The sequence below is a fragment of the Papaver somniferum genome, chromosome 6 (assembly GCF_003573695.1).
Source record: "Papaver somniferum cultivar HN1 chromosome 6, ASM357369v1, whole genome shotgun sequence".
In the NCBI taxonomy this organism is placed as follows: Eukaryota; Viridiplantae; Streptophyta; class Magnoliopsida; order Ranunculales; family Papaveraceae; genus Papaver; species Papaver somniferum.
The window spans coordinates 81,176,604-81,190,997 of NC_039363.1; the positions used below are offsets into that span (position 1 = coordinate 81,176,604).

The 14,394-nt window shown below is 36.2% G+C and overlaps 1 protein-coding gene across 1 annotated transcript; it reads right to left on the reverse strand.

Moving 5' to 3' along the window:
• Positions 1 to 340: 340 nt before the first annotated feature.
• On the reverse strand, positions 341 to 4,420 carry LOC113290982 (transcriptional regulator STERILE APETALA-like). Its single transcript, XM_026540563.1, has 2 exons — positions 4,139 to 4,420; positions 341 to 1,780 (listed from the first exon to the last, which is right to left on the reverse strand). Exons 1-2 carry the CDS (start codon positions 4,418 to 4,420, stop codon positions 638 to 640), a joined length of 1,425 nt encoding a protein of 474 aa, XP_026396348.1. The 3' UTR covers positions 341 to 637.
• Between the last annotated feature and the right edge of the window lie 9,974 nt (positions 4,421 to 14,394).

The window sequence follows — 14,394 nt, forward strand, 5'->3', positions numbered from 1 at the left end:
AAATCACAGTCCTACGATTTCTTTTCTTGTTTCTCTTCTCTCACGATTTTGTTCATAATTTTAATCAACGGGAACAGCGTTTCTTAGTACGCAAATGGACTTATCATTAGACATTTTCCATCTTTAAATGCTCAAAATATTATAACCAAGTACGACATGTTGAAACTAATCAAGTAATCAAGTTACATTTCAACTTCCATGTTACTCGACTTGCCTACTGCTCCCGCAATTCTTACAAATACAAAACCTGAACTCTAAAATCTGATTAATAATCAAGTACCTTTTACATGGCTTAATTTGAAAGAAAAGTAACATTTCGAACTTCTCATTAGGGGTTAATGATCACTTTGACTAACGTCGAGAGGTCTGACCTTCTTCCTAAAGGTCACTACCTCGGATTCCTTAGTCGCTATACCGTATTTATTTGCTGCCACGGCTACTCTACGTAGCCTTGAATGAATTAGCTGGGTTAATCTGTAAACCACATTTAGCAAAAAGGAACAAATTGCTCATTTTCTTTAGAGGTCTTCCCCACCTTTCAATGGCTAAATAGCTATATGTCAAGAAGCTGCCAGGGCCGTATGGATTAAAACTAGGCGCACAAAGCTTTGCAGTTTTGGATGCAAAGTGTGAAGTTCTAAGGAGCACTATAATCCCACAGATGTATAGTCATATCTGATGAACATGCAGCAGCCACATGTCTTTCATTAGCTATTAACGCATTCACTTCTCCTTCCAATCTTTCTCTGAAACTGCTCACGTATTCACCATACAACGCATCCCACACTCTTATATTACATCCACTGCATATAAATACACATCCACCGTTCATGCACCCAATTAAACCTCCTCTCCTGGCACCACTACCATCATCCACCGTAAAGGCACACACTTCCTCGAAGTTATCCACTCTGCGGACACTGGCAATTCGGCGGTTATCAACCACCATTAACAATCTATTGCTGACGTCAACAGAAGAAACTATTAAACCAACTCGCTGAAATTGTTCATCGTTTAATACAGACCCTAGATTTGTCAGATCAAATGCCATTAATCTGATACCAGTACATGCCACAGCAACATCACTCTCAACAGCGGAAGTAACCCTGACTCGTCCAAGTGGCTCGGTTAACTCATCAGACAGCGAGTGCCAACCCATTACTGATTCTGGATCGGTCAAAGTCCCACCAACGAAAACAAGTTCTTCGTTTTCACCATTCCATACGTGAAATGATCGGCCAGGAGCACCAGCATAAAGCCCTAACCACCACCGATTACATCCATTGAAATCAACCAAAGTGCCGTCATTCACCATGTCCCCTAATTGGGCACGACGTGTACCTACTAAACCAATGACCGCCACGTGGATGTCACCATCAAGTGAGGCAAAGATAACACGTGTATCTGTAAGAACGATTCCTGTTACGGCACGAGAGAATCGGCCGAGACGATCTCGGTGATGTGGATGAAATGTGCTCACATGGAGCGTTGAAGCCAAGTTGAATAGACGGACAGAACCATCGTCAAAACCGCATGCAAGATGTGAGTCTGATAGAGTGAGGCACCGACATGCAAGGGGACCGCTGTTGTCGATGTTGGGATCGTAGTTGAGAGTAGAATACAAAGACCTGGATATACGAAAGTTGTATGCAGTACAATGCCGGTATATATACTCTTCTCTCCATGTATTATGTACTAGGCTATCTCCACCCCAAATCCTATTTGTTAGGTTATGCCACAAAAGGTTGGAGTGTGATATGGCACGCCAAGCAGAACATACCTATGTTCATAAAACACTGAATCAAGTTAAGCCAATTTCTAAATACATGAGAAACTCACCAAGTTACTAGTTACTACAACATACACACACATATATATGGTTGCACAACAATTTCTTATATGAATGTATATATGGTCGAACTCAACTGGATAGCTAGTTATTTAAGAACACTAGTTGTAATTCAGGCCAAGTCCTCAGAAGAATGAGTATACGGATAGCCGTATGATTAGTATGTATCTAAGAACCTTCGTAATGAAGTTAAATCTATATTTCATGTTTATTTGTTTATGATGTGGCCCTAGGTGGATATCTAAACGATGGTATATGCTTGGGACCATTTTATCTGTTAAATTGAGCTGCCTTTTGGGTGACATTAGGGGATTCCTAGTGTTTAAGTTATAGTTAATCAGGTACACACATTCATGCTATAGTTAAATAGGGTGATAGGATTATATACTCAAGGCAGAGCCATGAACAACCTGAGAACATAATTTTTATTTAAAGATATTTAAATTTTGCAACAAAAGACTACAGAATATAATATAAGACTACAACAAAGTAGTCAACACTTTCTAAGACAACAGAACACTAAAATCTTTTGTCTTCTCTATTGTCATATGAAGAAAGACAGACACAAGTCAGGAGAATTGTTGAAGGAGGAGAGGCGTACTTTGGTTTAGTTGTTCAAAAGAACCAACCCTAAAAGGCCTTGTATCATCACATCATATATCATATCATATATATTTTGCATCCACTACTAGTGTCAGGAACAGGTAAGGTAAGGGTAACAGTAGTCAGGATTTTTGGAGAGAGTAATGCCTGAAGGTTAGTTTTGATAAGGTACGGATTTTAAATATAGGCAAAATTGTGGTCTGTATATGAACAAAGAACCAACTAGCGAATGGAAAGGCCAAACAGAAAAATCAGGGAACAGTGAGAAGATGTGTAAAAGACAGTTCAATTTACAATGACTTTGAAACTTTGAATTGAGCATTTTGACTCTTGAAGATAATGTATCCAAAGAAAGACTGTAAGATGCAGTTCTGAAGCAACAAGATCATGTATGTATTTCACAGCTCATAAATCTCTACTTGATTGCAAAAAGAAAAAAAAGAAAAAGAAAAAAAAGAACCTTTACTTCCTCTCGAGAACCCAACAAATAATTAAGGTAATTTAAGCTACATTAAATTATAGTAGGGTTAGTCTCGAGAAGCTCTCTTTGTTTATGGAAACAACAAACAAGCAATGCATCAAATCAATTTATAATTGCTTTTATCTATCCCTCTCTAGTCTAGACTCTAATGTCGAAGTATATCTCTTTATAGGTCTCATTTCCAACGAAACAAACAACAAAACAATGGAGTTTAACCTCATCAACATTTTTCTTTTCATCGTCTTTTTTCTTCTCATGTGGTTTTAAGTATCGGTCAAATCTTCTTTCTATGCTGCAACTTGCCAAGTACATGTTCTGTTTTTTTTTTGTGTGTGAACCAGTAACTAAATTACTATCTAAGACCTTGCTAGTAATACTCCACAGGAGAAGAAAAAAAGAAGAAAACCTAAATTTAGGAGGAACAGTGAATGATGTACCCTTATTTACTAAAAATGGAAGAGGAAAGGGTTAAAGTGTAAGTCCTATATGTCTCCCTTAAACTGATAACTTTGGTAGCTTCCATCAAGCACCAGCACAGTAGGAAACAAGTGATAAATGATGATAACAGTAGATCAACTAAAAACCACTAAATATGTATAATTTTGATTTTTTTCACTGTTCTATTTGATTCCCACCCAAAAAGGAAAAGGAATCCCTATGTACATGTAGAGAGAGACAGAGAGATGGGATTTGCTTATGAGAAACGTGAGTCAAAAAAGGAAGTAATGAATTTAGAAACAACTAAAAAAAGAAGTTTTTGGAAGAAACATTGTTGTAGGGATCAACCCTTTTTCAATGGCTAAACCCACAAACAAAAAAAGGGAATCTCATTTTTGTGATCTGATCTTTTTAACAAACAAATAGTGTCTGTCTAGAAAATAGATTGAGTGACTAACTCAACCTCTCTCAAAATTCTCTTATACTGTTATAGGAATTTCCAGGACAAAATGGATCCATAAAAGTTTTGAGGAGTGAAAAGTCCTCCCAGAAACAAAAACAAAGAAGATGGGGGTGGGAGTGATGGTGAGATCTGTGGTCCACAACTAGTCTTTTTATTGTTTGTACTTGGATTTTTATTTCTTGATGGATGCTTGTACTTGAATTTTAAGAAAACAGGATATTGGATAGATCAAATAGCTCATCATCGATTATTACGTCCAATAAAACAAGAAAACTTGCATGCTGCTGGCTAGAACAACACTGACCTGAAAGAGGGTAGAAATGGCAGGAGCAGCAGAGAGACTACGGAGAGTAACACTTGTTGGAGAAGCAGAAGAAGCAGCATTTACAGCAACTTGATAAGCAAGAGCTTCAATGAATGGCTCGGGCCATACTTCATCTCTATTATTACCAGACAATCTTTGCCTACCACGCCGAAGACGAGTACGACCAACTGAAGTTGAAGCAGAAGAAATAGAAGTTTCTCCCCTTTCAAATTGTCTACCTCTTCCTCTTTGGTCTTCCGAAGAAGAAGATGACGAAGACATATGAATCAAATGAGAAGAAAGAAAAAGAAGAAGTATAGTCTGCAGCTGAAGCAACACGGAGAGACTAAATAGTACTACTGCAGCTTCAACAAGATATAGATATATATGTATATTTTAATGGAAACAGATGAACAAGTGACCTTTTGGATAGAGAGAGAGACTTTGCTAAAAAAATGGAGATCTTTCCCGCCACACTATGCAACGACGGCGGAAGGTCAGTGTATTACTACTTGGAGATTAGGAGGTGAGGACACGGTGGGGGCCTGTGAAGAGACTCCGAGTTATCCCCTGGGTTTTAGAATGTCTCCAAATGCTACTATTTCCCTTAGGGGTGTAAATATTCCCCGAAAAAACTCAGTCTGCCCGTACCCGTCCAAGCCCGCCTGTACCTGAAATTGTCCAAAGTCTGTTATGGTCCGTTGCGGGCTACCCGGCCTGGCCTGGATTAATTTATTGGGCGGTCTCGGGCTTTGCGATTAATTATGATGTCCGGCCTGATACCCGGCCTGAAAACCTTCTATGTGCCATTAATCATTTAATATCCTCTTAAAAAGACTTAAAAGTTACAGTTTTATAATTGTCAATTTTGTGTCAAGAAAAATAAAATATATAATTGTTTTTACTTATAATTAACCTTTTCAAAACATTAATGGTAATATATTTCCTTATTAGAAAGTTTATTGTATTCTAATTAATTATTTATTATAGGCTAAAATTAAAAATTTGTCAGTGTAATTTAAATATAAAATAATACTATCACTTACGATATGTGATGTTGGAAAGGAAAGGATATTGTATTTAATACCGTTCATTTGAAAATTTAAACTTAAAAAAAAAATTCAAAATAGTGGCCTGTCCGGCCCGATCCGGCCTGCCCGTATAAAAAGCGGGCTTTGGGCGGTCTTTGGGTAACAAATTATCTACTTGTACCCGGCCTGTCCGGTCTGAATTTATTTACGGACTCACAAATATTAAGCCTGGCATACCCGGCCTGTCTTAGTTTTTGGGTCGGGCGGCCCGGCCTGCCCGAATTTACACCCCTAATTTCCCTTACACGAAACCATCGCAATCACGCAACATATACTCAGTTGTACCCTTGTACCCTCTCCTCCCCCACGACCCTAGAAAGGACCTCGTTTTGGTCCCCAAATTCAAATCCCATCGTTTATTTGACTCCCCCAGACCCACAGTTTTCTGTAGTACTTAGCTATGTGGACATGGACTTGTGACCTTTTCACAATAACCTTTTGACCCCATTTGAGAACCACACTGACGGCGACTAGTATGGTAAAAATACACATCCAAGGGCCTGGATTTGATCTAGAGACGAAGCAAGAACTTTTGTTTAGAACATGGGCTGTACTGCCCAAATTACTCCACGGGCTTATCGCAGTATATAGAGTTCTGCTTATGCAATTACTTCATTTGCTCGTATAACTATGTTGATTAGTGGAAACTGGAATCATACTTGAGTAAGCCTATAACTATGTTGATTAGTGGAAACTGGAATCATACTGCTGCTGCATATGCAGTTAAAGTGGATAGCAAATGAGCAAACCTGAATTGGGGGCCCTGCAAAAATAATTGGGGACTCCTAATTACAGAACAAAAAAGATCATGAAATAGTAATTGGAAGTTATCCCTTATCCCCAACTTTTTCAAAAGGCTAAACTATCCCAAATCATAATGGTAATTAAGTTAATTAATTATTAATTAGATTAAAATCAGATTTAGGGATAAAATTTTGATAAAAGAAAAATTGTGTTTTTGTGTTGTGGAGAGGAAGAAATTGAGTTTTGGGGGATTCCAGTAGAGGAATCATATTGCTCAAAATGAAGGAACCAATCCTCAAAATGAAGAACCCGAAACTCAAAATAATCAGGTAAACTTTCTATACTCTTCAAATTGTATGAATGATGCCCCAAGTGGTCGATTCATGTGCACTATGCAACTACTCAGAGTGAGGGTCGTTAAGTCGAGAGGGTAATAAACGAACGACTCTAAGGAGTCGTCAATTACTTGACACAACCTTTGACGACTCAAACCTGCAACTTTTGCAGGTTATGAAAAATCGTCAACCAAGTGTGATATAATTGACGACTCCAGCTAGTTAGGTCATATAGAGTCGTTAACTTAATATGTTTAGAACCCAACGACTCTAAAACTTTTTACTCTCTGAAGATGTTACTCTTAGGGTCGTTAATTAGGCATTCCTATATACCGACGACCCTAGCGAGCCATTTCATAGATCAAGGGTCGGCAAGCAAAATTTATAAAACCAAAACAACCCTTCAACATCGTTAACGACTTCAAAAAATTGACATGACGATCCTTCAACATAGTTAACAACTACAACCATTTGACATGACGACCCTTCCTATTTTTTGAATAGGGAACAAATTTTGTATCATATAGAGTCGTTAGTTTCATAAAGGGGTTGTCAAACAAAGAATCGTTAATGCTTTAGAAATATATTGATGACCCTGTCACTATTTGGGACAGAGAGGTGGTTTTGCATAAGACAGAGTCGTTCGTATTTAAAAAGGGTCGTCGAGATGAATCGTTAACGATTTAGAAATCCCTAGACGACAATATTCTAGGGCAGAAAACCATGTTTAGGATCGTTATCTACTACACCCTAATGGTTAACGATTTTTCATCAATTCAACATGCATATCAAAAATCGTTAAGCAATAAAAAACCGTGGTTCGACCCTGGAACTGTAACTGCAATTTTGCAGTTGAAAATCTAATTTTTCAATCAACAAATCAAATTAAAACGCAAACCCAACTTAGATTAAGGGGTTTTAGTTCACTTACGACGATGAATCGGTGAGAAATTTTTTTCCTCAGAAGTCGTTAATGCAATGGGAAACAGTGGGAGAGAGGGAGCGGAGGAGAAGAAAAATGGGAGGAGAAGAAGTTATTATATAAGGGTAAAATAATTATTTCACCATCATTTTGGAAGCCCCATATATCTTTTGATGTGGGTATAAAATGTGTCCTGCCCAATGTAGTTAATATCGGATATCGGTTCATCTCGGCCGGGACCGATACACTGGTACGATTTTATATCGGGGATATTATCGTTGAAATATCGGTTCTAGATTTAGAGACTATAATTTTATATTAAACATTTCTCCACACATTTTCGGATAAGATATAATAGATAACATCAATTTTATCAAAAAAACAAAAGAGTAACTTTAGTAGACTTGCTTCGAGAGCTACATGCACCTCTACTACCACCTGGAAGACTTTCTTCGCCAAAATTACCCTTAAACTTTATAGAAAACGACCAATACCGTCTCATATCAGGAAATGTAGGAAAATTTCGTATCGACCGATACGGCCGATATTTGACCGAAACGGCCGATATTCGACCGATACGGCCGATATTATCGGGCGAATATCGTATCCCCGATATCCTTCTTATCGTATCGTTCTGGACCGATATCCGAAATATCCCCGATATATCGGCCGATACGGCCGATATTGACTACATTGGTCCTGCCCCCAATTAGTTTCCATGGCCCCCAGTTCAGCGTTGCAAATGAGCTCCTTATAACCAGCGTACAATGTTAACATACAGATTCCAGTTTTTCTCCAGTTTTTTTGACACAGTAAATAAGCAAGATTCCTTATTTTACTCTTGGTAATTTGTTTAATTATGTGTGTAATGCTTACGTTTCTCTTTATTTTATACATTAGTCTATTAGTCTATTGGCCAAACAGTGCTCAAATGAATCTATTCAAGTTGATCACTTAGAGCAACTACAGTAGTGCGATCAAAACCAAAGAACAAAGACAAAAAAAAAAAAACGATCAAATTTGAGTTTAGTCCGTGGTGTTACACTAGCGTGGAAGAGTAAATTTGATCGAGCACACATATAGTGTTCGCTTGGTGAAAAAATATACATCATGATCACTTTATACATCTGCCCCATCACAGGATCACTTTATACATCCGCCCCATCAGCCATCAGGATCACTTTATACATGCGCCTCACTGAGACGTAACTTATATGTACGCCTCGCTACACGGACGGAAGATATACGTCCGCTTCAACTCAAGCGTAACTTAAAATCTCGCCTATTAACAAACATACATTATACGTTCGCTCGACTATATTTGGTTTTGGTCTTGGTCCTAGACCAAATATTGTCTGGGATTTGATTTTGGTCTAGCTTTTACTCTTTAGTCCGTCACACTGTGTCTCGTTTCTGGACCATATTTATGGGTTTGATTGTCCACTGTGGTTGCTCTTAGTGCGCTCAATTACAGTGGGAACCCTGAAGTAATTTTGTTTGTTTTGCTTTTTTCTTTTATTTTTTCCAAACTAAATCCGCGGTCAATCCGCATCCGGTCCGTATTACCCGTTGATTCACGGATGTGAAATCCGCGGGTGATTGGACCGGACGCGGTTGGATTTTCCAAATCCGCAACTTTAACGGTTTGGACGCGGTGACCCCTAATCCGCAACCGCCCGTTGCACACCCTCAATCGTGAGCAAATATAATGGTCTAAGCGGCTAATTTTCAGTTGTTTCTTTTTGTTTTTATTTATTAAAAAAACACAAACGGTTAAACATTAGCCGTTTCACCTTTTTTTTAGATTATTTCAATATTAAAATTTGTAAAGGGTTCACTTTAAAGAGTTTTAAATTAATAAAACTTTGAAAATATCACCAGGAGACATATCTTCACCCGCTCCTTATGTTTTTTCCGTCTAGTGAAGACTTTCCAAAACTCACTCGCCTCAATGAGTGTACAAGTGATTCTGGGAGAAAGTGGACTCATCCACTTCCCATAGCAGCACCAAATTAGACTAAAACGAGTGAGGCTCATTCATATTGAATGAGGATCCTCACTTCATAACCCTTGCTCTTAAGAGGACAGATTTATATATTGAAAATCACAGTTTAAATATGACTCAACGGCCTTTTTTCACCTTCCCTTTAACTGTATTTTGGATTGCGAACAACATATTAAATTGTAACATGTTTTGGATTCAGAATCATAAATATATGAGTTCGCAGAAATATACATGGAGTAAAGGAAACATAATTGTATTTAGTTTACTATTAGCCTATCTGATTCTTGAATTTGGTGGTAATATGAAGTTTTCATCAATTTTATCAATTACCTATTTAATCTATGAAATCATATAATTTACAATTTTCCAATATTTTTCCGTGAATTCGTCTCCCCTATGTACTAAAATAAGCAAATTACTATGCCTATATAGGTAATATCCCAAAATCTTGTGTAAACCCTTATAAAATCCTTACATGATTTGACTCACACCACAAAAAATGAAAACAAATAATTATTATAGTGTTACAGGACCTACGGTCCATGGGTTATCCATTTATATGTATATAATGTAACCTATGTAAGAGAACTACTAATCTTCCTAATAAGATTCTTCTTCTTTCTCTCATCTCTCCATGTTTCATCTCTAAATCTCCTCAAACACGTTATCGAGCACAGAGCTTCACCTCCGAGCTAAAGTTGGGTTTTGTTCATTCTTCTTATTTCTTTGGACCGCAAGGCACGAACTCATCTCCTTCGCACGGTTCTTCAATTCTTCTTGGATTTTTTGGTTTTAATCGGATACCCCATATTAAGAGGTATGTCTAAACAATTTCTGAAAAAAAAAAAGAAAATGTTTGACGTGTATATGATTGATCTCTTCTACATGTTTAATTAATCATTTATCCATATGCTTACTTTGATGTGTGTTCTTATATGATTTGATTAGTAGGCATATGTTTGTACTTATACAATTGATTGATTAGCTTGTTGGTCTCTCAAATTTTCTTATTTTTCATTTTCTTTTCGCATATCTTTTCTATTTTGATGATGGTGGTATACATATTATTATGAATCTGTTTTGTTGGTCAAAATAAATAAATAAATAAATAAAAAATGATTGATTGATCTGTCTAGTCTGATTTACAGTTAACTTTTTTTTAATAAAAAAAAATTAAAAAAAAAAACGTTTTTGATTGATGGCATGTCTATACTATATATATAATTGAACGTCGCCCTTAGATCTGCTCTGTGTACTTTTCTTATTCCACTGTTTTTGTTTGACCGAGATGATATAACATACTATGTATGCTGATATACTTTTTATATTATCATTATATTTAAATATTATTTTTCTGATAGCGGTGTATATTTGTTTGTTTATGTGATCTATATTACGATAGATTGTAGTTAGTATTATATAGTTGTTGTACTATTATTGATGTAAAATCTTTTTTTTTTATATTTTAATTTATGTATTATTATATATATGTGTATGCAGACACTATGTCCAACATGATTACTATGCATCTATGAAATGGCTCCCATATATATGCTTAATGCTCAGTTTTCTTTTAGCCAATGGATAGATGATAAAATCTTAACGCATGTCACTAATTAATTAACGCATGTCTCTGAAATTTCTTCCCCTTCTTTGCATGCATTAAACGTCTGATCGTTTTTGGAAAGAGATAATTAAAGAGGAAAAAAAAAACTGATTTTTCTTTTAAAACTGTGTAACGTGTGAATGTGTTTTTATTGTTTGTTTATTTACGTTTAATTCACTTAATTGTAGCGCTTGTCTTAATTACTAATAACGTTTGTCTTAAATACTAATTATGTTTTCCTTAATTATGTTAATTGGTGTGTAAATTTTATATGAGCATAAATACCATAATTACTACCCTTCTTTGATTTCTACCGTTTCACGTTTTTTAAATATTTTATGGTATTTTATTTTATTTTTAATTTTTTTTATCTCCACATTTTTACCTTTCGTGTTCATCGGTCCGGTCCACTCGGTCCAACCTGCTCCGGCCCGACCCGATCATGTTCCGTTCTGATGGTTGGCCGTGCATGTCCTAGCGGGTACGGGTTCTCTGTAAGTATAAATGGAACCAAAGCTTGGAATGAGGTATGTAACTATTTGTGGGTTTTAAGGTTGGATATTTGTTGGGTTTATTCTTTTTTTTTTAGAACATGCCTAGTTTTATTTTTCTTTATCTTAAGATAAACATATCATATAAAAGGTAAATTTAGATTATGACTGTTGATCTTGATTACTAAAAATTTTAGTTTTGTTATTTTGCTCTCTTGAATATAATATTGGCTATAGTTGAATGTGGTCTATTGTTCAATTGGTTGTACCAACTCGATTACAATGAATTCGTTTGAGGTTTAGAAGTACTTGAGCAATATTATTGTGTACATGATATTTTCTCCCTAAATTTGAATGTTCTATGAGATGTAATCCACTTGCTCGACTATTAAAGAGTTGGTAGTTTCAAAAGATACGTTCAAATAAAATCACATGTATTCCAATTTTGTGGAAGAACTCACAAAAGATTATATGAGTCAAAAAATTTCAATTTCTCTACTTCATCCATAATACTAACGAACCGGTATATGTTGAAGTATGACAATAAGAGAATTATCTTTAGTAATATATTCAACCTAAAGTAAGTCGTTGACATGTGTAGTGAGATTCTCTTGGCCTATTGAGATAAAGAAATTTCTCAAATTAATCTAAATGTAGCAAAAATGAAAATGGAAAGAACCCCAAAGTAATGAGGGTTAGACGTAACGACTCATATAAAGCATGTGAAAAGGTACATATATATCATGAGACATCTTTTTTTCCCCAACAGTAATGACACCAAAATATAGGTATCAGCTGAATATAGGATGAAGCTAAGATGTAATTCTAGATCCCATCAAAAATGAAAGAGTTGGAAATGCACCTGGCCATAGGTGTTGATACATACAATGTAATGTGTGTATCATAGTAGCAACCAATTTTCACATCAACTTTAATGGAAACAAGAACTTTGCCTGGCCAATTGACTATTTAATTGAACTAGATCATATTTCTGCCCTTACAGTGAGAATGGATTTGATTGCATCTATAAATTATTTCTAATGAATGTGGAAAGAAGCATATTCTTAGAAAATTAATGTGTCAATCTAGTGAATTGTAGATCACTGGAACTTGAATTACTGAATCCTTATCAACCCCAACAATGAAATGATTGGGATTGATTCATAAAGACTTTGACATAACCATAAGGCACATTGGTTGTGACACGATGTTCAGTTTTGAAAGTACTAACACGAGCATCACTTTATTTGAGTGTATAAGAAAATGAACTAATAGAATGCGAAGTTACGACATCTATCGAAATCAGTGATTTCTAAAGTTGCTAGATTTGCACTGCCTCTCCCCATTATGCTTTAGAGTAAGAAAGCACGTCACTCATCTTACAAAGTCTCTCTTTAGTGAAACATGATTGAGACCATCCTGCTTTACTTAGATGCAAATGCTAAATACCTCATTCTCCAGAGAAATAAAGTGTTGTTAGTGAACGTATATCCATGCAGAATACGGACCATTCAAGTGATTTATGGCTCTGATGGATGATTCGATGCATTGAATTAGTTATTGTTCATAACAAAAGATGCGTTTAATTTTTGTAGAATTCCTAGCACACATTACACAAAGCAAAGGGCAAAGGCTCAATACCCTGTTAATGCTAGAGACTTTACATCAAAAGGACTTGATGAATATTGCATGTTTAATAAGATCAATATAGAGTATCTTATACCCAATGTTCTCGCAGGGGCTACCATCAAAGTTTACAGATGGTGCCTAAGGAATAGGTTATGCGTACTAACCTACCTTTTATTGCAATATTACACGCATCTTTACTTAATTCATTTTTAGACCCCAATATTAGTCAACCTTTTTCTGCGTACCAGTTGGTAACTGAATTTAAGCCTCACAATTGTGTTCTTACCCATTTTTTGTGCACTATATATGTGCCATTACGAGTCCACATCGTACTATGATGGGTCACGAAAATGATTAAGTAACTTTGTTGGATTTTTACTCTCAAAAATTATCCGCATTTTAAAACCTTTGGCAGGAGGTCTCTTACTGCTAGATTTTCAGGTTATCACTTTAATGAGACAGTCTTCCCGTCGTTAGGGGGAGATAAGAAAAAGTATATTCTAAGGGAACGACATGAATTTTCGTGGTGCGTCCCCACTGTGTCTCATATTGATTATTGTACTCCACAAATGTAAATGTGAAGTGACAAAGAATAATCAATTTTCAGAATGTACACCGGTGTTGCTAAAGTGACAAGATCACACATACCAGCTGCAAATATTCCTGCAAGGTTAGAAATCCTCAGTATGGGGTACACCATGGACTAAGGTGTTGCAACTACACTTGGTGGAAGTGTAGTTGAGGCTGTGGCTCCATAAAGGAAGATGGAGAGACCACCAGGTTCGATCAATGCTCACCTAGAAAGGAAGTAGATGAGTAAGGCACAACATAATTTGTATCATTAATGAAATCATCTCATTTGATTGTCTATGACTATGCCCATGAATCAATAATGGAGGACGCTCTGAAGTTTTAATGATTCTAGAGAACAATGAAATCTTGTACGGATTATGAGAATGCACATGAGCCAATGGAAGGATCATGCGTGCACAATGATGATATAATCTATAAATAGTTGCTCCAGAAGTAGAGCACAATGAGATCGAACCATGCTTTATTTTGATTAATTTCAAATAAATAGCATATTTGGCCTACACAATCCAGGCAGAACTTAGTTCTTTGGAAAATATACGGGTATTTGGTGTGGTAGTGCACCAACCAAGTGTAAATCCTATTGGGCATACATAATTAATTTGTCATAAAGCATAATGAGAAGAAAGTAGTATTGAAGTACAAATACTCGCCTTGTGGAGCGAGGTTTCTCACAAAGCCCTGGAATTGTTCTCTTGTAATGAACGTTATAGAGTTCCGCTACTTAGTTAGCTTGGTAATTTCAAAAGGACTTGAAATGCAGCATATCTGTGTGGTTGTTACGTATATATGAAAGAATCAAGAGATAAAAGATATTTACAAAAGTACTTGATAGACTTTTG

Bases quoted from the DNA above. Each gene is read 5' to 3' on its own strand.
- LOC113290982 (XM_026540563.1), bottom strand. From the start codon at position 4,420: ATGTCTTCGTCATCTTCTTCTTCGGAAGACCAAAGAGGAAGAGGTAGA. The intron at 1,781-4,138 runs GTCAGTGTTGTT...TTATGAACATAG, and splicing joins CCATTTCTACCCTCTTTCAG to GTATGTTCTGCTTGGCGTGC.